General features: G+C 41.6%; 1 protein-coding gene across 11 annotated transcripts in view; it reads left to right on the forward strand.

Moving 5' to 3' along the window:
• Positions 1-3142: 3142 nt before the first annotated feature.
• The window catches only part of LOC113908040 (mediator of RNA polymerase II transcription subunit 18), a 149204-nt gene continuing 130144 nt past the window's right edge, over positions 3143-22202 (forward strand). For 2 of the 11 annotated variants that reach the window (XM_027567973.2, XM_027568008.2), the window contains exons 1-2: positions 3237-3375; positions 3945-4083. In XM_027567973.2, coding sequence (XP_027423774.1) covers positions 4011-4083 — 73 coding nt within the window. In that variant the 5' untranslated portion in view covers positions 3237-3375; positions 3945-4010. Of the gene's footprint in view, positions 3376-3944; positions 4084-10962; positions 11881-22202 lie in introns of those variants that run through there. The other 9 variants (XM_027568119.1, XM_027568136.1, XM_027568128.1 and 6 more) reach the window with 9 other exon arrangements.

The following is a 22202-nucleotide window of genomic DNA, read 5'->3' on the forward strand; positions in this document are numbered from 1 at the left end:
AAGGTCCTGAGAAGTTTCCTTTGCTTTGCTCTTCACCACGTAAGGCTACAAGAAGTCATCAAGTGCAACCCAGAAGTGGGCTTTCACCAGAACCCAAGCATGCTGGTACTCTAATGTCATACTTCCAGACTCCAGAACTATGAAAAATTTCTGTTGTTTATACACCACCCAGCTGATGGCATTTTGTTAGAGCGGCCCAAGCTAAGACACACATAGGTACAGAAAATAATGATTCTTCCCTTCAGGATGTTTACAGTCTGTACCAGGGAGATAAGGCACACATAAAATATATTCAGTAAGATAGAATGTGCTTGCACAAATGAGATACAAGATATAATACCAATAACAGCTACCATTTATTGATTGCTTACAATAAGCCAGGCACTATGCCAAGTGTTTCATAAACATCTCATTTTATTTTTGCCAATTCCACCTTAAAAAGTACTATTTTTAGCTCTATTTCACAAAAACGGAATCTGAGGCCCAGAGAGGGGAAGTGAGTTGCCCAAGGCTGCACAGCTGGATAGTGGCACAGAGGACAGAAGTGAGTCCATTCTGGGCTCTAGGACTCACATCCCTTATCAGAAAAAATCCATCCCTCCAGCTTCTAGGCTTTGTCCGAGTTTTACCATTTTGTTCACCCATTTCCAGTCCATCTTTTTTTTTTTTTTTATTTAAACTCTACTTTGAAATGCCAGCTAAAATTTGAATAAATACTAATGGTGCCTCAAAGGATCCATAATTCACTGGACCTTTCCATTCTGAAGTTAGTGTCTGTATAGGAAAAAAGAGGGACAATATTTCACAATTTCCTCCAGTCATTATAGCACTGAAAGCTTGTCACTCTGCCCAACATTGTGAATCACCAGACTGATCAGGAGGCACATCCTAAGTCTTGGGGTATATGCGGACTTAATAACTATCAGAGTCCTGTGCAATGTTCGTGTTCTACCCACCCTTTCAGGGTGATCTCATTTATTCTCATGTCTTTAGCTATCATCTATAAGGCTCTGACTCTGAAAGGTCTACCTCCAGATCAGCTCTCTCTCCTCTGAACTCTGGGCACTAGCACTTGGGTGTTTCATAAACACCTCATGATCAATGTATCTGCATATGAACTCATCTTTCCTGCCTCACCCACACTGCTTTGTGTTTCCGAGCTCAGAAAAGAGCACTACCATGGCCACCCAAGGTAGACATCTAGACACCTGTGACTCCTTCTATCTTTAGCTCTGGTTAGTCATCAAATCGTTCTCTTCCATATTTTTAAAATCTGTCTTTTGTCCTATAATTATCTCTCAGCTCAAGTTGTGCCAAAGCTCCTAAACTGGTCTTCTTTCTCCAGGTTCTCCTTTCTCAAGCTTTTCTCCACACTGCAGCGAGAGTGATCTTTTTAAAGCCACAAATGTTAAGTCTAGCACACAAAGTCCTCCAGGGTCTGGGCCTTACTCCTTCCCTAGACTCATTTGTTTCGGCCACTAACCTCAGATTCTATACTCTAATTCTATTTAACTCAGTATCCTTTTGTTTTGTTTTTTAAAGATTTTATTTATTTATTTGACAGAGACAGAGATAGCGAAAGCAGGAACATAAGCAGCGGGAGTGGGAGAGGGAGAAGCAGGCCTCCCCCCCCCACCCCCAGAAGGGAGCCCGATGTGGGACTCGATCCAGGACCCTGGGATCATGACCCTGAGCCGAAGGCAGACGCTCAACGACTGAGCCACCCAGGCGCCCGAACTCAGTATCCTTTTGAACATGCTGTTCCCTTCACCTGAAATTCCCTTTTCTCCCTTCTTTATCTAACATCCATTGATCCTTCAAGTGGGCATTAATTACCTTTTCCAGGAATCCTTCACTGATGCCCCTAAGATGGACCAAGTGTCCTGCTTGCTTCCAAAGGGGTTGAGCTATTGATATCTCATTTTCCTATTGAATCAAATTACATGGTACAGCCTCCTTAGTTTAAACCCTCTGATTCCACAACCTACCTATAAACTCTTTTGAGGGTAGTGATGGAGCTAACAGCTAACAAAATGTCTAGAACAGTCTAGACTTTCAAGGAATGTTCAATATTAAAAAAATGAATGGGAGGTAGTATTAGCCACAGCAAGGGAACTAGAGCTAGAAGTGACAGTACAGTACAGTGTAAGACAGAGGGCTTTAAAGTCAACGGCTTACATTGGTATTAAAGCCTCTCCCCTCCTTTGCACGTTATTTAACAACTCATTGCCTGGGTTTCCCCATTAGTAAAATTAGAGTAATAATTGTACTTGGCTCATACGGCTCCCATGAGGATCAAATTTAAAATTTTGATATACTGAGGGGCGCCTGGGTGGTTCAGTCATTAAGCATCTGCCCTCGGCTCAGGTCATGATCCCGGGGTCCTAGGATGGAGCCCCAAGTCAGGCTCCCTGCTCCGTGGGAGGCCTGCTTCACCCTCTCCCACTCCCCCAGCTTGTGTTCCCTTTCTCAATGTGTCTCTCTCTCTGTCCAAATAAATAAAATCTTTTAAAAAAATAAAATTTTGATACATTGTTCATTCAGTTTTTTTTGCATTAAATTTGTAAAATACTGCATTAAAATAGTATTTATCTTAGCCATTGAGTTTCTGGTGTCCTTTTAATTTTTTTCACTCTAGGAGAGTACCTCATTCACTTCACTGTAGTCTTCACTTTGCACCTTACATGCTTGACAAATATTAGCAGCGTTCAATGAACATTTGTTGAATTTACTTATCTCCCTATATTTTCAAATTAAGTAAAACATATACAATAAGGTGAACAAATATTAAGTGTATTGCTGAGCTCCCTAATTGTTCAGAACATTATGCTTCGCAGTAAAGGGTGTCTTTTCACCCTCAGGTATCCAACAAAAAGTCCGTTTTGTAAGTCTCCCCTTCCCTGTTTTCCGCAACTCCCTTCCCTAGGCTCTCTTTTGCCCTGTCGGTTTCAAGAGATTTCCTAGACAAAAACATTGCAGATCGTCAAACTTGAAAAAAATATTTTCCTGGAGGACGGCCTATGACGTCAAGCTACCCGGTAAATCTCAGGTGACCCTCCAAGGGAGGCCGCCATCTTCCATACGGCGGTTTGCATCCCGCGCATGCGCTTCTGTTTACGAGGCTGCAGAGAGGGGGATTTTTATTCCTTCTCGGCACCCTTACGTCGCGGAGCACCGGTGTCAAGATTTACGTGACGTCCGTTTCTTGCCGGAAGTGGAAAAACGAGGAGTAGGTGTTGAGCTGTCCTGAGGGCTTTAACGTGGGGGCTGGGGGCTCATTGTTTATAAAATCTCCGAGGTCGTGGGGTGGATATATTACCCACTTTACGAGAAGAGATTAGAGTGCGCTCGGGGGCGTGTTTCTAGTGTAAGTGGGTACGTGTCTTTGATGTTGGCTTAAGGGGACCTAAACCATCCTTTTAAAAGAACCTCATGTTCCGCCTCTCTCTCTTCGAAAGGCGTTTTCAGAGAGGCGGAACGCCCAGATTTTAGATTGATTCAAGCTCTGCCACTGACTTGCTGTGGGTCCTTAGGCCCCTCTCCGAGTCTCAGTATCTTCATCTATGAATGGAAGAGTAGACAAAGTCTCTTAAGTCACCTTTCAGTTCTGAATGTTATTACATGTCCAAGCCACAGAGTCTTGGGGGTTAAATATCGCTGGCCCCATTTTATAAGGAGGACATTGAGTCCCAGTTTTGATGACTTCCTCAAGATTGCACAGAAAACTTTTAGAGGTTTCGGACATTGAAACTAGAAGATTTTGCTCTAACTCCATGACCACGACTCCCTATTTACATATATGTATCATCAGTTCCTGAAACTGGCCTATAGCAGTTACTCAAAAAGTTTGGATGAATGAATCTTTTGATATCAAGGCCGATGACACAAGCAGATCTGTTGTTTCTCTGCCCCTCTAATGTATTAACAATGTAACACTTCTCCAGGTGTTTCTTCTGCTTTGACTGGGGACTCTGAAACCAGTTCTCTTGTCTTCTGCTTAATTAGACACCATGGAGGCACCTCCAGTCACCATGATGCCTGTCACTGGAGGCACCATTAATATGATGGAGTACCTGCTGCAGGGTAAGTGAACCAGGCAACTTGGATGACCTGTTTTCTTCTTTCTGTTCCTCATCTGTTGGGTTGAGAGGCTGTTATACAAAGGTAACCTGCATGATTTCTGGCACTCAATAGACAATTTTTTTAAAAAATTTAAATGTTAATTATGGTCACAAACACATAACATTAAATTAAGTGTACAGTTCAGTAGTGTTAATTATATTCACGTTGTATAACTGATCTCTAGAACTTTTTCATCTTGCAGAAGTGAAACTCTATACCCATTAAACACTAATTGCTCCTTTCCCCTCCCCTCAGCTCTTGGCAACCACCTTTCTACTTTGTTTCTGATTTTGACTGCTCTAGATATTTCATATGAGTGGAATCATACAGTGTTTGTTTTTTTATGACTGGCTTGTTTTACTTAGCATAATGTCCTCAAGGTTCATCCCTATTGTAGCATATGACAGGATCCCCCCTTTTTTTATTAAAGATTTTATTTATTTATTTGAGAGAGAGAATGAGAGATAGAGAGCATGAGAGGGAAGAGGGTCAGAGGGAGAAGCAGACTCCCTGCTGAGCAGGGAGCCCGATGTGGGACTCGATTCCAGGACTCCAGGATCATGACCTGAGCCGAAGGCAGTCGCTTAACCAACTGAGCCACCCAGGCGTCCCAGGATCCCCCTTTTTTAAAGCTGAATAACATTCCATTTGTGTATGTACTACATTTTCTTTATCTATTTATCTGTCATTTGGGTTCACCTCTTTGTCATCATGAATATTGCTGCAGCAAACATGGGTGTGCAAATATCTCTTAAAGATCCTGCTTTGAATTTTCAATATATGCCCAGAAGTGGGATTACTGGATCATATAATAATTCTACGATACTGTTATTAGTTCTATCTTATAGATCAGGAAACAGGTAAAGGGGGGGAGGCTCAGTTGGTTAAATAAAATAAAACAAAAGGAATGTAAGTTTAAAAAAAAGGAAACAAGTTAAGTAACTTGCCCAGATGAGAAAACTCAAGATCCAGAGAGGGTAGTGATTTTCAGGAGGTCATATAATGTTTTGTGGAAGAGTTGGTTTTTTTTTAAGATTTTGTTTATTTATTTGACAGAGAGAGATAGCAAGAGAGAGAGCACAAGCAGGGGGAGCTGCAGGCAGAGGGAGAGGGAGAAGCAGGCCACCTGCTGAGCAAGGAGCCCCACAGAGGGCTCAATCCCAGGACTCTGGGATCATGACCCAAGCTGAAGGCAGATGCCTAACCTACTGAGCTACCCAGGCGCCCCTGTGGAAGAGTTTAGACTTTAATTCAGATCATCCATTTAGTAACTTAATATGAAACAACATTAGGTTACTAATTTTCACTTCTCAAGCTACCTCTCCAGTCTTTCCCAACTCAGTAAGTGCTACTATCATTCACCAGTTGCATGAACCAAGCATTTAGGAGTCAATATCTGCTTTTCACTTTACCCCCACATTTAGTCCATTTCTAAGTCCTATTCATTTTACTTCCAACATGTATTTTATTTTATTTTTTTAAGATTTTTATTTATTTATTTGACAGAGAGAGACACAGTGAGAGAGGGAACACAAGCACGGGGAGTGGAAGAGGGAGAAGCAGGCCTCTTGCGGAGCAGGGAGCCCAATGCGGGGCTTGATCGCCAGGCGCCCCTCCAACATGTATTTTATTTTATTTATTTTATTTTTTGTTTAAAGATTTTATTTACTTATTTGACAGAGAGCTAGCATAGGTAGGCAGAGCGGCAGGCAGAGAGAGAGGGAGAGGGAGAGGGAGAAGCAGACTCCCTGCTGAATAGGGAGCCCGATGCGGGGCTTGATCCCAGGACTCTGGGATCACAACCTGAGCCGAAGGCAGACGCTCAAACCAACTGAGCCACCCAGGCGCCCCTCCAACATGTATTTTAAAAGTGTATTTTCTCCACCTGCAGTGCCACACCCCAGTTATCATCCCTCACATGAACTACTTTAGTAACCTTTTACTTATTACATTGTTTCCACTTCCGATTGTCTCTTCCCACACTGACAGGTAGTTATCTTTTTATTTTTTTATTATTATTATTAAGTAAACTTTGTGCCTCCGCGGTGGGGCTTGATCAAGAGTTGCATGCTTGGGGTGCCTGGGTGGCTCAGTTGGCCGAGTGTCCGACTGTTGATTTTAGCTCAGGTCCTGATCTCAGGGTCATGGGATCAAGCCCCCTGTCCGCCTCTGTGCTCAATGGGGAGTCTGCTTCTCTCCCTCTCCCTCTGCCCTCTCCATGCATGCTCTCTCAAATAAATAAATAAATCTTTAAAAAAAAAAAAAGAGTTGCATGCTCTACCAACTGAGCCTGATAACAGTATAACACTTCTTCAGGTGTTTCTTGTGCTTTACTTGACTGGGGACTTGGACACCAGTTCTGTTGTCTTCAGCTTAATTAGACACCATGATGCCTGTCACTGGAGGCACCATTAATATGATGGAGTACCTGGGGGCGCCTGGGTGGCTCAGTCGGTTAAGCGGCTGCCTTCGGCTCAGGTCATGATCCTGGGGTCCTGGGATCGAGCCCCGCGTTGGGCTCCCTGCTCAGCAGAGAGCCTGCTTCTCCCTCTCTGCCTGCCTCTCTGCTTACTTGTGCTCTCTCTCTCTCTGTCCAATAAATAAAATAAAATCTTTAAAAAAAAAAATATGATGGAGTACCTGCTGCGGGGGACCTACCAGGCGTCCCTAGTAGTCATCTTTTTAAAAAATTATTTTATTATTTAAAAATTCAAATATAAATAGAGACTAATATAGTGAACAGTCCATTTCCATCGTCTAGATTTCAGTTTGTATCCTTTTTTTAAAAGATTTTATTTATTTAGGGGCACTGGGTGGCTCAATTGTTAAGCGTCTGCCTTTGGCTCAGGTCGTCTTTTTAAAGATTTTATTTATTTGTTCCCAGGACCCTGGGATCATGACCTGAGCCGAAGGCAGATGCTTAATGACTGAGCCACCCAGGCGCCCTCAGTTTGTATCATTTTGCCATATTTGCTTCTCATCTTTTTTCTTTTGCTGTTCTTTTTTTTTTTTTTTTTAAGAGAGGGAGGGGAGGGAGGGTAGCAGAGGAGAGGAAGAGAGAGAATCTTAAGCAGGCTCCACTCCTAGCACAGAGCCCAACGCAGGGCTTGATCTCACAACCCTGAGATCATGACTTGAGCCCAAATCAGGAGTCGGACGCTTAACTGACCGAGCCATTCAGGCGCTCCTTAAGATTGTATATTTAAGTAATCTCTACACCTAACGTTGAGCTCAAAACTTACAACCCCAAGATCAGGAGTCACCTGCTCCACCAACTGAGCCACCCAGGCACCCCTCTTTGCTGTTCTTAAAGAAAATTTTATGACCTCATAACATTTTACCCCTCAACTCTTCAGTATGCAACTCTAAAAACCAAGGATATTTTTCTTCATAACCTTAATACTATCATTATTATCTTTTTTTTTTAAGATTTTATTTATTTATTTGACAGAGACACAGCGAGAGAGGGAACACAAGCAGGGGGAGTGGGAGAGGGAGAAGCAGGCTCCCCATAGAGCAGGGTGCCCGATGCGGGGCTCGATCCCACGACCCTGGGATCATGACCTGAGCTGAAGGCAGCCGCCTAACGACTGAGCCACCCAGGTGCCCCCTATCATTATTATCTTAAGAAAATTAATAATATATTCTAATATCACCTAACATCTAGTCCATATGCAAAAGTTTCTCCTCTATTGTCCCCAAAACGTATTTTGTAAACAGGATGCAATCAAGTATCATGCAATTGTCTTGATGAGGAGTCCATACCAGTGTTCCTGGAATGATCCTTTGAAAATGTAAATCCAGTCATGTCTTTCCCTGTTTTGTTGAAAATAAAGTGTGGCACACATAGCTGTCCACCTTCACCATGGACTGTATGTCAGTCCTACACTGCTGTGGCCCAGGCCAAATCCTCACTTCATCTCATCTTCCTTCTCTCTCACAGTGTTTCAAGCACGCTGATACCTTTCCATTTTCTTTCATTCCCCAGGCCCTTTCCTGCCTTTGTGCCTTAGCACTTGATGATCCCTCTGGCCCAATACTTTTCTCCAGCTCTTCAAATAACCATCTCATTTTCATCCTTCAGGTTTCAGCTCAGTTGCATACCCTTAGGGAGACCTTCTCTGACTCCCGCCCCTCAGAGAGGTCTTCTCTTCTCCACCCCCACCAATTGCTCTCTATCCCATCTCCCTTTTATTTCCTTGTATTTCTGTTTATTTACTTCCTTATTTTGTGCTTCCCCCACTAAAGTATAATCTCCATTAGAGCATGGACCCCTACTTCCTAGCATAGTACCTAGAATAGCATTCAAGAAGTATAGGTTAAATGAACCAACACTCACAAAGCTCCTCAAATGTTTGAGAAACGGGGTTGCCTGGGTGGCTCAGTCCATTAAGCATCTGCCTTCGCCTCAGGTCATGATCCCAGGGTCCTGGGATCGAGCCCCATATCAGGCTCCCTGCTCCCTGCTAAAATCTTTAAAAAAAAAATGAGGAATGGGGGCATCTGGGTGGCTCAGTCGTTAAGCGTCTGCCTTCAGCTCAGGTCATGATCCCAGGGTCCTGGGATCGAGCCCCGCATCAGGCTCCTGCTTGGCGGGAAGCCTGCTTCTCCCTCTCCCATTCCCCCTGCTTGTGTTCCCTCTCTCACTGTGTCTCTCTCTGTCAAATAAATAAATAAAATCTTAAAAAAAAAAATGAGGAATGAACAAACACATGTCTGATACTGTCCTGAATGTAGGGTACAATGTATTGAATGTAGGACTTGTTCCCTGCTCCCATGATCTTCTGTCCTATGATTACTGGGATCTGATCTGTTGCTTTTCCTACAACGTTCCCTATTTCCAAAAATTCAGTCCTTTGAGTCTCACTGTCAATATTTACCATAGTAACGATATATACTCATTTATTTTAACAGATTTATTCAGTACATATTTGATATATTCCTAGCATTGGAGTATCAGCAGTGGAGGAAGAAAGATGAGTAAAGTATCAATATACAATTGATACATTGAAAGATGACTAAAGAATTGAGTTGATAATGCTAAAGAAACCTCAAGCAGGGAGGTGGAAAGAGATTGGAGGGAGATGTGCTGTCTTATTTAGGGTGATCAGAAAAGGCCTCTCTGATAAAGTGATACTTGAGCAAAGACCTGAAGAAAGTGATGGGGTGAGGCATGCGGATACTGGTGAGGAAAATTTTCTAAGTGTAGGACTAAGGGAAGAGGCTCTGAAGAGAAATACTTTATCAAATACTTGGCATTTTCAGGAAACAACAGGAAGATCACTGTGGCTGGAGAGAGTGATCTAGGGAGATAGTAGAAGGAAATGATGTTGGACTGGTAGCAGAGACCACAATGTATAGGGCCTTGTAGATGATGGTAAAGACTTTGGGATTTATTCTGAATGACACAGGAAGCCATTGGAAGGTTCTGAGGAGAGGAGTGTCATTATCTGTCTTATATTCTAAAAAGACCACTTGGTTGTTGTATGGAAAAGAGAAGAAGCAGGCAAGGGTAGAAGCAGGCTATTGAAAAAACCAGGCAAGAAATGAGGGAGACTTGGACTAGATGGAAATGAATGGGGAAGTGGGAAGTGGTTGGATTCCGCATATATTTTATTTTTTTAAGATTTTATTTATTTATTTGACAGAGAGAGACACAGTGAGAGAGGGAACACAAGCAGGGGGAGTGGGAGAGGGAGAGGCAGGCTTCCCACAGAGCAGGGAGCCTGATGCGGGGCCCGATCCCAGGACCCTGAGATCATGACCTGAGCCGAAGGCAGACGCTTAATGACTGAGCCACCCAGGCGCCCCTCTGCATATATATTAAAAGTATGGATTGGATATAGGATATGGGGGAAAGAAAGGAGTCAGGATGATTCTGTGGTTTGGAGCCTGGGCAACTAGAAGCAGAGAGTTTCCATTTACTGTGATGGAGAAGACTGCAGGAGGAATAAGATTGTGGAGGAAAAGCCAACAGTTGGATACTGAACATAGGAAGATGAAGATGTCTGTTAGGCATCCAAGTGGTGAAGCTGAGGAGACAGTTGGCTATATGAGTCTGTAGTTCATGAGATAAATATGGGAGTCCTCAGGGCATAAATGATATTTGAAGCCATAGCACCAAGTTAGGTCACCTTGGGAGGAAGAGATTGTTGATAAAGAGGACTAGGATTGAGTCCTAGGGTCCTCCAGTATTTAGGGAAGATGAGAAAGACCCAGCAAAGTAGACTTAAAAGGAATGGTCAGTGATTTAGGTGAAGAACTAAGACAAGAGTTGTGTCCCAGATGTGAAGGGAAGAATAGATTTCGAGGTGGGTGTAATCTAACAACCAGGTCAGATGCTGCTAGGAGGATGAATTAGAGGAGAACAAAGATCGGTGTATTTCTATGGAGCATTTCATTCTCTTTTACTTAAATATGTGACATAAAAAGGAAATGTTGTAATCTATAGATGAAAAACTTGTGTTGCTGGAAATAGAAGATAATTTTTCAAATAAATGACAAGAGTATTATTATTATTGTAGATAGATACTATGGTTGTTCAAGCCTCTGAGCCCAGAGCCCGTTGGTGATTAGCATTTAGGGAAGGCCTAAAGACTTTCTAGTAAGACTTTCTTAGTTGTAAGACAATGCAAAAAAAACTGAAAGGGGATTAACTTTCTCAAAATGTTATCCAGTACCTTGGCAGCATAACCCCTCTGAAATCTCATGTACTGGACCTATGCTTTACGAATACTGCAGTAAACTGTTTTGGTTTTTCATTTAAGTTTTTTCAATCTTTTGCTAATCCCAGTACCCAAAATGAAAGATGGGACTCAACAGTACTCTTTCCTTCTTCAGGAAGCGTTTTAGATCACAGTTTGGAAAGCCTCATCCACCGCCTTCGGGGTTTGTGTGACAACATGGAACCTGAGACTTTCCTTGACCATGAGATGGTATTCCTCCTTAAGGGCCAGCAGGCTAGTCCATTTGTTCTAAGGGCCCGGCGTTCTATGGATAGGGGAGGGGCACCCTGGCATCTGCGCTACCTGGGACAGCCGGAAATGGGAGACAAGAACCGCCATGCCCTGGTGCGAAATTGTGTAGACATTGCAACATCTGAGAACCTCACTGACTTCTTGATGGAAATGGGATTCCGCATGGACCATGAGTTTGTCGCCAAGGGTCACTTGTTCCGCAAGGGTATCATGAAGATTATGGTGTATAAGATCTTCCGCATCCTGGTCCCAGGAAACACAGACAGCACTGAGGCCTTGTCACTTTCCTATCTTGTGGAACTGAGTGTCGTTGCACCAGCTGGGCAGGACATGGTCTCTGATGACATGAGGAACTTTGCTGAACAGCTGAAACCTCTGGTTCACCTAGAGAAAATAGACCCCAAGAGGCTCATGTGACTAAGACAGTCTGTCTGCCACTGGGGCCTGTCCTCACCTGTTACAAAAAAGAAGATGTTATAAATGTCCCATTTCACCATTGCCAGCCAGACATTCTTCCCCCAGAAAGGAGGACAGTCAGGACTTAGCTGGTTCTTGACACTGTTTTCCTCATGGGGCAAGTTCACCTTTGTGACAGCCTTTCCGAATTAAAGGCTTAGGATAACATGGAGAATCTATCCAGTCGCTCTGTATAAAGAGAGGAAACTGGAATAAATTAGCTTTTAGAAAGGAAGATCTTTTAATTGTTTTGCTATTTGTGTATAAGGTTTATAAAGTAGGGACTGCGAGTGTATTGTGTGGTAATAAAGACTATGAAGAGAAACATCTGTGATTCCAGTTCTTCATCACCCCACTAATTTGGGGTGGATTCACTACCAGTGGGAATGAAAAAAATGGCAGTTTTTAGTTTTAATTCTGATAGAGATCATAGTTGTTACCTTTAACCAAAGTAGCACGTTTGTTGAAAAATTTTTAAATACAAAAATAAGAAAAACAACCTGTAATCCTATTATTCAAAAATATATGCTATTTCTATTCTGGTATATATCCTTCTAGTCTTTATTTTTATAAATTTATATATATGAGATATATTTATTTTATAAAGTATTCTGTATATACTGGTTTATACCCTTCTTTTTTTGTTTAATCTCTCATTAACACCTTTTCAGGATATTAGGCTATAGTGTTCTTCTGTAAAAACAAAAAACCTCATTTAAATAGGGAAATTGAGGCAGAGATTAATTAGCTTTCCCTGAACTCTACAGATACTAATCAGCAGAGATCGTTTGTTAATACTGATAATTATAATTGCTATGTGTATCCCATTGTGTGGATTTTCCATAACTTCATTGATTCCCCCTACTTTGGGATTTTTAGTTTGTTCCCAATTTTTGGCTTTTATAAACATCCTCTAGCGGCGCCTGAGTGGCTCAGTCTGTTGAGCATCTGACTCTTAGTTTCAGCTCAGGTCGTGATCTTGGGGTCATGGGACTGAGCCCCGCATAGGGTTCCCTGCTGGACGCAGAATCTACTTGAGATTCTCTCTCCCTTTGCCCCTTCCCCTGCCCCCATGCTCGCTCTCTCTAAGATAAATGGATAAAATCTTAAAAAAAAAAAATAGAAAAAAACAATCCTGTAATGCTAGTGCTTTTAGTAAAATCATTGTTGACATCTATGACTATTCTTTAGGGTAAATTCTAGGGAACTGCTGAGTCAGAGTATGCACTATTTTAAGACTTCTGCCGTACATTGCCAAACGCCTTCCAGAAATGTCCCAGTTTTCACTCCCACCAGCTGTAAATGATGTTCCCAAAAATGTTGCCAAAACTGGGTGTGACTATGAAAACTTGTTTTTCCCATTTGATGATAATGGTAACTAGTTTGATTTTTCTTTTTATTTTTTTCTTTTATTTTTTATGTAAGCTTTATGCCCAATGTGGGGCTTGAACTTACGACCCCAAGATCAAGAGCTACACACTCTACCGTCTGAGCCAGCCAGGTGCCCCAAGTTTTCTTTTTTTTTTTTTTTTTAAGATTTTATTTATTTGGGAAAGAGAGTGCAAAAGCTTGGGGGAGGGGCACAGGGAGAGGGAGAGGCAGTCTCCCCACTGAGCAGGGAGCTTGACATGGGGCTCGATCCCAGGACCCCGAGATCATGACCTGAGCCGAAGGCAGATGCCCAACTGACTGAACCACCCAGGCACTCCTCAAGTTTTCTTTTTAAAATACTCATCAGTGAGGTTGAAATTTTTTACGTTTTTTGGACCTTATTTTTCTTATGTGACTTGCCTTTTCTTCATTGATTATTCATCTCATCAATTTATAAAGAGCTTTTATAAAAATTTTTCCCATTTATCATTTGAATTTAATATTTTTCTGTTTTTGAGAGAGTGAACACGAGTGGGGGAAGAGGCAGAGGAAGAAGGGGAAAGGAAGAGGAAGTAGGAGAGGGAGAAGCAGACTCTCCACTGAGCGAGGAGCCCAACACGGGGTCTTGATCCCAGAGCCCCAAGATCATGATGACCTGAGCCAGAGTCAGACATTTGACCAACTGAGCCACCCAGATGAGCCAAAGTGAGACATTTAACCAACTGAGCCACCCAGATGCCCCAATATTTTTCTTTTTTTAAGTAACAGTTCTTAGTGGGAGAAATGTGTTGCTCATTTTAATACTTCTAGAGGTTTTTTTACTATTTTTTAATTTTTTTTATTTTTATTTATTTGAGAGAGAGAGAATGAGAGATAGCACGAGAGGGAAGAGGGTCAGAGGGAGAAGCAGACTCCCTGCTGAGCAGGGAGCCCGATGCGGGACTCGATCCCGGGACTCCAGGATCATGACCTGAGCCGAAGGCAGTCGCCCAACCAACTGAGCCACCCAGGTGCCCGATACTTCTAGAGTTTTTAATACATTGGAGAAAGTTTGGTTTGCTAAAAATTGTAGGTTATTCAAAATTTTCATTTTTTTCTGGAATCTCCACTTATATCACACCCCAGTTGAGCTACTTGGACAAATCATAATCCTCTTTGGTGTCACTTGAAAGATTATATGAATATTCTGTTAGGATGCTTTGGGCTACAAGTAACAGAAAAGCCATCCAAAGCTGCCTTAAACAGTAAGGAGGGCCTTATCTCACATGATGATAAATTCTAAAATGGGGCGGCTTCCAAGTTGGTGAGCTGGTCATTTCTCTGGCTGTGGGAGCCTGTTCTTGGCTTTCCCCTGAATCTTTTCAAGATAGCTTCCCCCAGCCCCTCAGTTGCAGATTGCATAAATGGGTAAATCCTGTTCCTTTCTTCACAGGCATATTAGCATAATGATTCAGGCAAGGCCCCTTGTTTTGTACTCTTCCCCTTTATTCCTAAACTCTACACTCATTCCCACTATCCTGTAGGCACCCATTCTGATACATGTGATGTAGGTCTGTGGTGCCTGTCTGGTAATATGTAGAGTTATATGAACGTATTCACTTCACATAAATGATACTGTGCTTAATTGTTCCTTTTTTTTTTACTTTTTAAAAATAACTAGGTGGCTCAGTTGTTTAAGTGCCTTTGGCTCAGGTCATAGGTCCCATGGTCCTGGGATCAAGCTTCTCCCTATCCCTCTGCCTGCAGCTCTGCCTACTTGGGCACTCTCTCTCTCTGTCATATAAATAAATAAATAAGATCTTTAAAAAAATAAAGATAAATATATTTTAAAATATATTTTAACATTGCTTTTGTGATATGCTCTTGTTGCCATATATAACCTACCTCATAGATTTTTATTTATTTATTTGACAGAGAGAGACGGCGAGAGAGGGAACGCAAGCAGGGGGAGTGGGAGAGGGAGAAGCAGGCTTCCTGCCAAGGAGAGGGAGAAGCAGGCTTCCTGCCAAGCAGGGAGCCTGATGCAGGGGCTCCATCCCCGGGAGATCATGACCTGAGCCGAAGGCAGATACTTAATGACTAAGCCACCGAGGTGCCCCTATAAACCTACCTCATAACTTCCAACTTGCATGTACTTTCATATTAACAGGAATATTACTACTCGAGTAGTGCTTAACTCTGGCAGGTGCTTTTTTTTTTTTTTAAGATTTTATTTATTTATTTGACAGAGAGAGACACAGCGAGAGAGGGAACACAAGCAGGGGGAGTGGGAGAGGGAGAAGCAGGCTTCCCACTGAGCAGGGAGCCTGATGCTGGGCTCGATCCCAGGACCCCGGGACCATGACCTGAGCCGAAGGCAGACGCTTAACGACTGAGCCACCCAAGTGCCCCGTGGCAGGTGCTTTAAATGTTTTAACTGACATACTTCTCACAATAGCCCTATGAGGTAGATATTATTAACCTCCATTTTATAGATGAGAGTAAGACACAGAGAATTTACTCAAATTTTCTATTTCCATTGTTCAAAGTCAGAATTAGTAAATAGTAGAGCCTGAATTTCCACTCCATCTCACTCCAGAATTCTGGCACATCTCCACTTTGCATCCATCCATGTTTTTTACCCATTCAGTCTCTTGAGGATGGAAACCTAACTTGCCCTCAACTCTCTATTACCATAAAAAGTGCTACAATAAGCAAATTTGTAGATTGAGGTGGAATATTCCTCTGAACCATGTACCTGTGAGCATGCTCGAGTCTGCCAAACATTGCCAGGTGTCTTTTCAGATTGGCTGTGCTATTTCGCATTCCTATTACCAGCACAGGAATTCATACCCAGGTCCTCTTTCTAATTTGGCTAGTTTGGAGGATGTCAAGTGGCAGCTCTTGGCTGTTTTGATTTGCATTTCTCTGGTTAAAATAAAAATTGAACCTTTTAAAAATATGCCTTTTTATATATGACGTTGTATAGACTTCTTAGTATGTGAAACTAAAGTATATATATCCTTTGCCTGTTTTTCTATTTGGTTTCCTGTCTTGTTGGTAGGATTTATGTATATATTTTAGACATTCCATGTTTGTTTTAAAAGTCACTGTTCCTTCTCCCAGTCTGTCACCTTCCTGTTAACTTTGTCTGTAGGATGTGATGCTGTTAGTTAAGCAAATGCCCTAAATTTTGACCTTATAATTTGGAGTCTCATTTAAGAAATCTTTATTTACCCAGAGGTAACGGTTTTTCATTTTTAGCTTTATAGTTTTAATTTCTGGCACTTAGGTCTTTAATCGGAATCCACCTTTAACATAGTTTCAAGTAAAAATCCAGATTTTTTTTCTCCATACAGTGAATTCGTTTTTCTGTCACCATCGAAAAACCGTCTTTCTAATGCTTTGTGAGCCACCTTTATCACATATTAAATTCCCATGTATATGCTTTCTTTTAAACTCTCCATTCTATTTCATTGGTCTTTTTCTTTGTTTCAGTGCCAGCAACACAATGTTTTTATTACTGAGGCTTTGTCATAGAGCCAGTTCTACCAGTAGGGCAGGTAGCCTGACTTTTATTTCCCCCTCAAAATAGACTTAGCTTCCGTAGACCTTTATTCTGTCATATTCATTTTATTATTTTTTTATTGTATCATTTTTATTTTTATTTCTAATATTCATTTTAGGGTAAGTTTCAGTATCTCACCATTACTACTAGAATTTTTATTGAAATTTCGTTGAATATATATAGATTAATTTAGGGGAGAACTGACACCTTTGCATGAAACACTCTCCGTAATTCACTGTGGCAGGCTTCCTCCACCTCTTTTAGGTCTCTGCTAAAATGTCAGAGAAGCCTTCCCTGACCATGCTGAGTAGCACACTCACTCGCCATCACTCTCTCTGTATCTTGTTTAATTTTTTCATAGCATTTATTACTATCCAACTTAAGATTATTTATTTACTGCTTCTCTACTAGATTATAAGATCCATGGGAAAAAGTGCTTTGTTTTGTTTTCTGCTATGTCCCTAGCACTCAAAACAATGTCTGACCTTTGGTAGTCACTCTGAATATTAAACAAATGAATAAAATCTTTACACTGCTGAGGTTATCCCAATTATGACATTTATTCAGGTTTTCATGTCCCTGAATAGAGTTGAAAAAAAAGTTTTTTTTAAGATTTATTTATTTATTTATTTATTTGAGACAGAGAGAGAGAGCAGGGGGGAGAGGCAGAGGGAGAGGGAGAGAGAGCCCCAAGCAGACTCCACGGTGAGCACAGAGCCCAACACAGGGCTCGATCCCATGCCCCCAAACCCTGAGACCACAATCCAAGCCAAAACCAAGAGTCAGATGCCCAACCAACTGTGCCACCCAGGCACTGCTGAAAAAAAATTTTAATAAACTTCTTAGGCATTGCTTTTAGGCCAATTTCTGTAGACCAGGAGTCAGCAAACTACACCTATGCGGGTCAGCCGGCTGTCTGGTTTTGTAAATAAAGTTTTATAGGAATATCCACATTCATTTAAATATTGTGTATGACTGCTTTTGTACTACGATGACAGAATTGAGTGGCTACTACGGAGATCACACGGCCCATAAAGCAGAAACTCTTTACTATCTGGCCCCTTACAGAAAAAGCTTGCTGATCCTTGCCATAGACTAGTTTAGTTGCTATTATAGATCATGTTATCTATTTATTACATTTTTAAGGCAAATATTCCTGGTATAGAAGACTATTGATTTTTTTAATGTTTTTTTTTTTAAGATTTTATTTATTTATTTGACAGAGAGAGACAGCAAGAGAGGGAACACAAGCAGGGAGAGTGGGAGAGGGAGAAGCAGGCTTCCCACGGAGCAGGGAGCCCGATGCGGGGCTCGATCCCAGGACCCTGGGACCATGACCTGAGCCGAAGGCAGACGCTTAACGACTGAGCCACCCAGGCGCCTGGAGACTATTGATTTTTGAAGATGATTTCTTACAAACTTGATTAATAACTCTTTTATAGTTCTAATAGTTTGCCTGCTGATTATGTTGTGTTTTCCATATAGACTATCATATCATTGGCAAGAGTGGCAAACAGAGAGATACATATCTCTCACTTTTCTCTTGTCTAAAAGAATTGGCCAGACTCTCCAATACTCTAGCTAACACTAGTGGTAATAATGAGCATCCACAACTGAGCCCTGATCTTAATGCTATTGCACCAAATGTCTCTATTAAGTATGATGAAAAAAATCACATGATTTTTACCCTTTGGTCTATCCAGGTGGTGAATTATATTGACAGACTGTCTGCTACTGGGCCATCCTTGTATTCCTGGGATCACTCCAGTGCGTCATGATATTATCTTTTAAATACCCTGTTGGATTTGAGTACCTATTATTTTGTTTAGGATATTTGAATTGTGGACTACCTTAATTGCCATGCAGAGATCTATGCAGTGGGACTACTCCCTATTTTTCCAACCTCTCTGCTGGAACTACAAGCTAAGCACTATGCTAGGAATGCTGGGTTACAACAATGGCTAAGATACAGTCCCTGTCTTTAATAGCTCCAATTAAATTGGCAGAAACAGATATTTATACAGCTTGTATCGCCATAAAAGTTATATGAACAAAGGTCTCCTTCCCCAGACGAATGACCAAGCAGGTCTGCTTCCTTTTCCTTGGATATACCTCAACACTCTTGCGTATGTATTATCTTTCTTTTTTTTTTTTTTTAAGATTTTATTTATTTGAGAGAGAGAGAGAGAATGAGAGAGAGAGAGAGCACGAGAGGGAAGAGGGTCAGAGGGAGAAGCAGACTCCCCGCTGAGCAGGGAGCCCGATGCGGGACTCGATCCTGGGACTCCAGGATCATGACCCGAGCCGAAGGCAGTCGCTTAACTGACTGAGCCACCCAGGCGCCCCGCGTATGTATTATCTTTCTTAATCCTCTTTGCCTTTCCCACTCATCTCTGCTTATGTGATTCCTACACAATCAAAAAACAGGATTAAAACAAACAGACAAACAGGATCAAACAACGGAAAGCATTTAAGATAGCGGTTAAGGGCTCAGGCTTGAGCGACAACTAGGTTCCAATTCTAGCCATGCCATTCACTAGCTATGTGGCCTTGCATGTATTGCGCCAGCCCCCCAGAGGATCTATTTCCTCATCTGTCAAACTGAGAATACCTTCATCACACAGAAGATCCGGTGAACTAACCTGTGTGAAGGCTTTCGACACAGGGCCTTACTGCCGCCAGTATTTTCCCTTTCTGTCCTGGTCCACAAGAAGGTCACAAAGTCTCTTTCCTCTGATTTCCGACATTTGATGGCAACTAAGTAGCATTCCTTGTTTCACATTTCATTATGTTCTCCCTGTAGTAAATCTTTATGTATCTTGGCTTCTCACACTACCATTTTATAGTTGTTTGTGTCTTGGCCAAGTTAGTTAAACTCTCAGAATGTCTATTTTCTTATCTGTAAAACAGGAATATAATAATACCTACTTCATAGAATTGTCGTATGAATTAAATGATCAATATGCATAAAGACCTAACGGAGTGCTTGGCATATAAGTGCTTAATACTTGTTAGCTGTTTTCAGTTTCAGTATTATTAACAAGACTGTATGCTTCTTATAGGGAAGAACTGTTTTGGGGTTTTTTTAGTCTTTTTATATAGTTTTTTATAGTATGTATATATAGTTTTATAGTATAGCATAATGATTAAGACTCTATAGAGTCTTGAGTTCAAATGTGAACTCCACCACAAGTATGTTGCTCAAGCTGGGTAGACTTCTCTAGGCCTCAGTTTTCTTATCTGCAAAATGGGAATGATAAAAGAACCCAGTTCCTAGAGGCTGCTGTAGGGATTAAATGAAATAATCCACTCATTGAGCATTAAGCACGGTGCCTGGCATAAATATTGATTTCTTGATTAATTAATATGTGTCAGGTCATGTGCTAAGGGTTTTATTTAGCAATGTTCTATTTTATTTCTGTGAACCCCATGACCCTTGCCTAGCTTAGTACTACTCATATAATAACCTTTCAGATATTTATTTAATAAATGAGTGAGTGAATTAGTGAATGCTGAATTGTATGCCGCAAGAATCTTGCCTCTATAAGCTGCTTTGTCCCAGGTTAACACTCCTCATTCCTCTGAGATGAGTTAGTGTGTAAGCCATAAGGTTTAGCATCTGTAAAAAACAGGAGGAGATTATGAAAAGGGGGAGGTGTTAGACCCTGGCTTTTTTTACTCTAGAGAAATCACTCATGCTTTATTTTTTTTTAAAGATTTTATTTATTTATTAGAGAGCAAGCGAGAGAGAAACAGCATGAGAGGGGAGAGGGTCAGAGGGAGAAGCAGGCTCCCCGCCGAGCCGGGAGCCCGATGTGGGACTCAATCCCAGGACTCCGGGATCACGACCTGAGCCTTAGGCAGTCACTTAACCAACTGAGCCACCCAGGCACCTGAGAAGTCACTTGTGCTTTAGTGCTTGAACTGATTTCTCAGAACTGGTAAAATGAATTTTAAAACATTGCTATAGACAAAAGTAGTAAAATTTACAACATTCAAGGTCATGAAGAACATAGAGAAAGGAGCACCTTTTTGGAGGAAATAAAAATTGATGCAACTGTTCTTTTTTTTTTTTAAGATTTTATTTATTTATTTTGACAGAGAGAGAGAGACAGCTAGAGAGGGAACACAAGCAGGGGGAGTGGGAGAGGGAGAAGCAGGCTTCCTGCTGAGCAGAGAGCCAGACTTGGGGCTCCATCCCAGGACCCAGGGATCATGACCAGAGCCAAAAGCAGATGCTTAATGACTGACACACCCAGGATGCGCCAATGCAACTGTTCTTAAGGGCATTTGGCCTAAGGAAATAATTAAGGATGTGCACAAAGGTGTAGTTTTGTTTGTTTTTTAAAATATTTTATTTATTTATTTGACAGAGAGAAACAGTGAGAGAGGGAACACAAGCAGGGGGAGTGGGAGAGGGAGAAGCAGGCCGACGACGAGGTCCTCGATCCCAGGACCCTGGGATCATGACCCAAGCCGAAGGCAGACGCCTAATGACTGAGACACCCAGGCACCCCACAAAGGTGTAGTTTATTTATTTATTTATTTATTTTAAAGATTTTATTTATTTATTTGATAGAGAGAGACACAGTGAGAGAGGGAACACAAGCAGGGGGAGAGGGAGAGGGAGAAGCAGGCTTCCTTCTGAGCAGGGAGCCTGATGTGGGGCTTGATGTGGGGCTCAATCCCAGAACCCTGGGACCATGACCTGAGCTGAAGGCAGATGCTTAACGACTGAGCCACCCAGGCGCCCCAAAGGTGTAGTTTAAAGCTGGTCATCTTAGTGATGTGTATAGCCCAAAATATGGAAGTAATCTAGATGTCTTCTAGAAGGAGGTGGGATAATTAAATGATACTTTATTCACAAATGAGATATCTTGCAGTCATGCAAAAAAAAATTGTAGTAATGAGTTTAATGACATGGAAAAATATTCCAGATGCTTAATTTATTAACTTTAGGCAAATTACTTCACTTCTCTGCCTCAGTCTCCTTATCAGTAAATGGGAATATTAATATTGCCTTCCTTATAGTTATCATGAGGATTAAATGAGTTATGTGTAAGATTACTTGGAATTGTACCTGTCCCATTTATAGATATAACCTGTAATTATTATTATGTGAAAAAAAAGTTTAAAAACAATGTATATGATAAGCTATTACTTACAAAACACATCATAGGGGAAAAGGTATGGAAGTACTTCAAAATGTTAACAGCCACTTCTTGGTGTTGGAAATAATGCTGTACATTTTATAGCTGTTTTTCCTTTTTTTTTTTTAACAAATGTGTATGTCTTGTGTAACTTAAAAACAATAATTAAAAGCAAAACAAAACATGGGGTGCCTGGGTGGCTTAGTCGGTTGAGCCTCCGACTCTTGGTTTTGGTTCATGACACGATCTCAGGATTGTGGTATCAAGCCCCATGATGGGCTCTGAGCTCAGCGGGGAGTCTGCTTGTCCTTCTCCCTCTGTTCTTCCCCCTGCTCCCTCCCTCTCTCTCTCAAATAAATAAATAAAATCTTAAAAAAAGAAAAGAAAAGAAAAAGATCATTTCTTTAGTAGGGGAGTGAGGGTGACTGGAATTTTCCACCCTGTCTGTGCCCTTCTTGTTAGCTGGTATGGCTGGTATAAGAGCATGAAGGAAAGGTTAATCTTCTTTCACTTTAAGATGATTTCCCCTTTTCTTAAAGGAGAAATGGACCCACAAGTCCAGGATGCCCTTAGGCAGTG

The sequence above is a fragment of the Zalophus californianus genome, chromosome 4 (assembly GCF_009762305.2).
Source record: "Zalophus californianus isolate mZalCal1 chromosome 4, mZalCal1.pri.v2, whole genome shotgun sequence".
In the NCBI taxonomy this organism is placed as follows: domain Eukaryota; kingdom Metazoa; phylum Chordata; class Mammalia; order Carnivora; family Otariidae; genus Zalophus; species Zalophus californianus.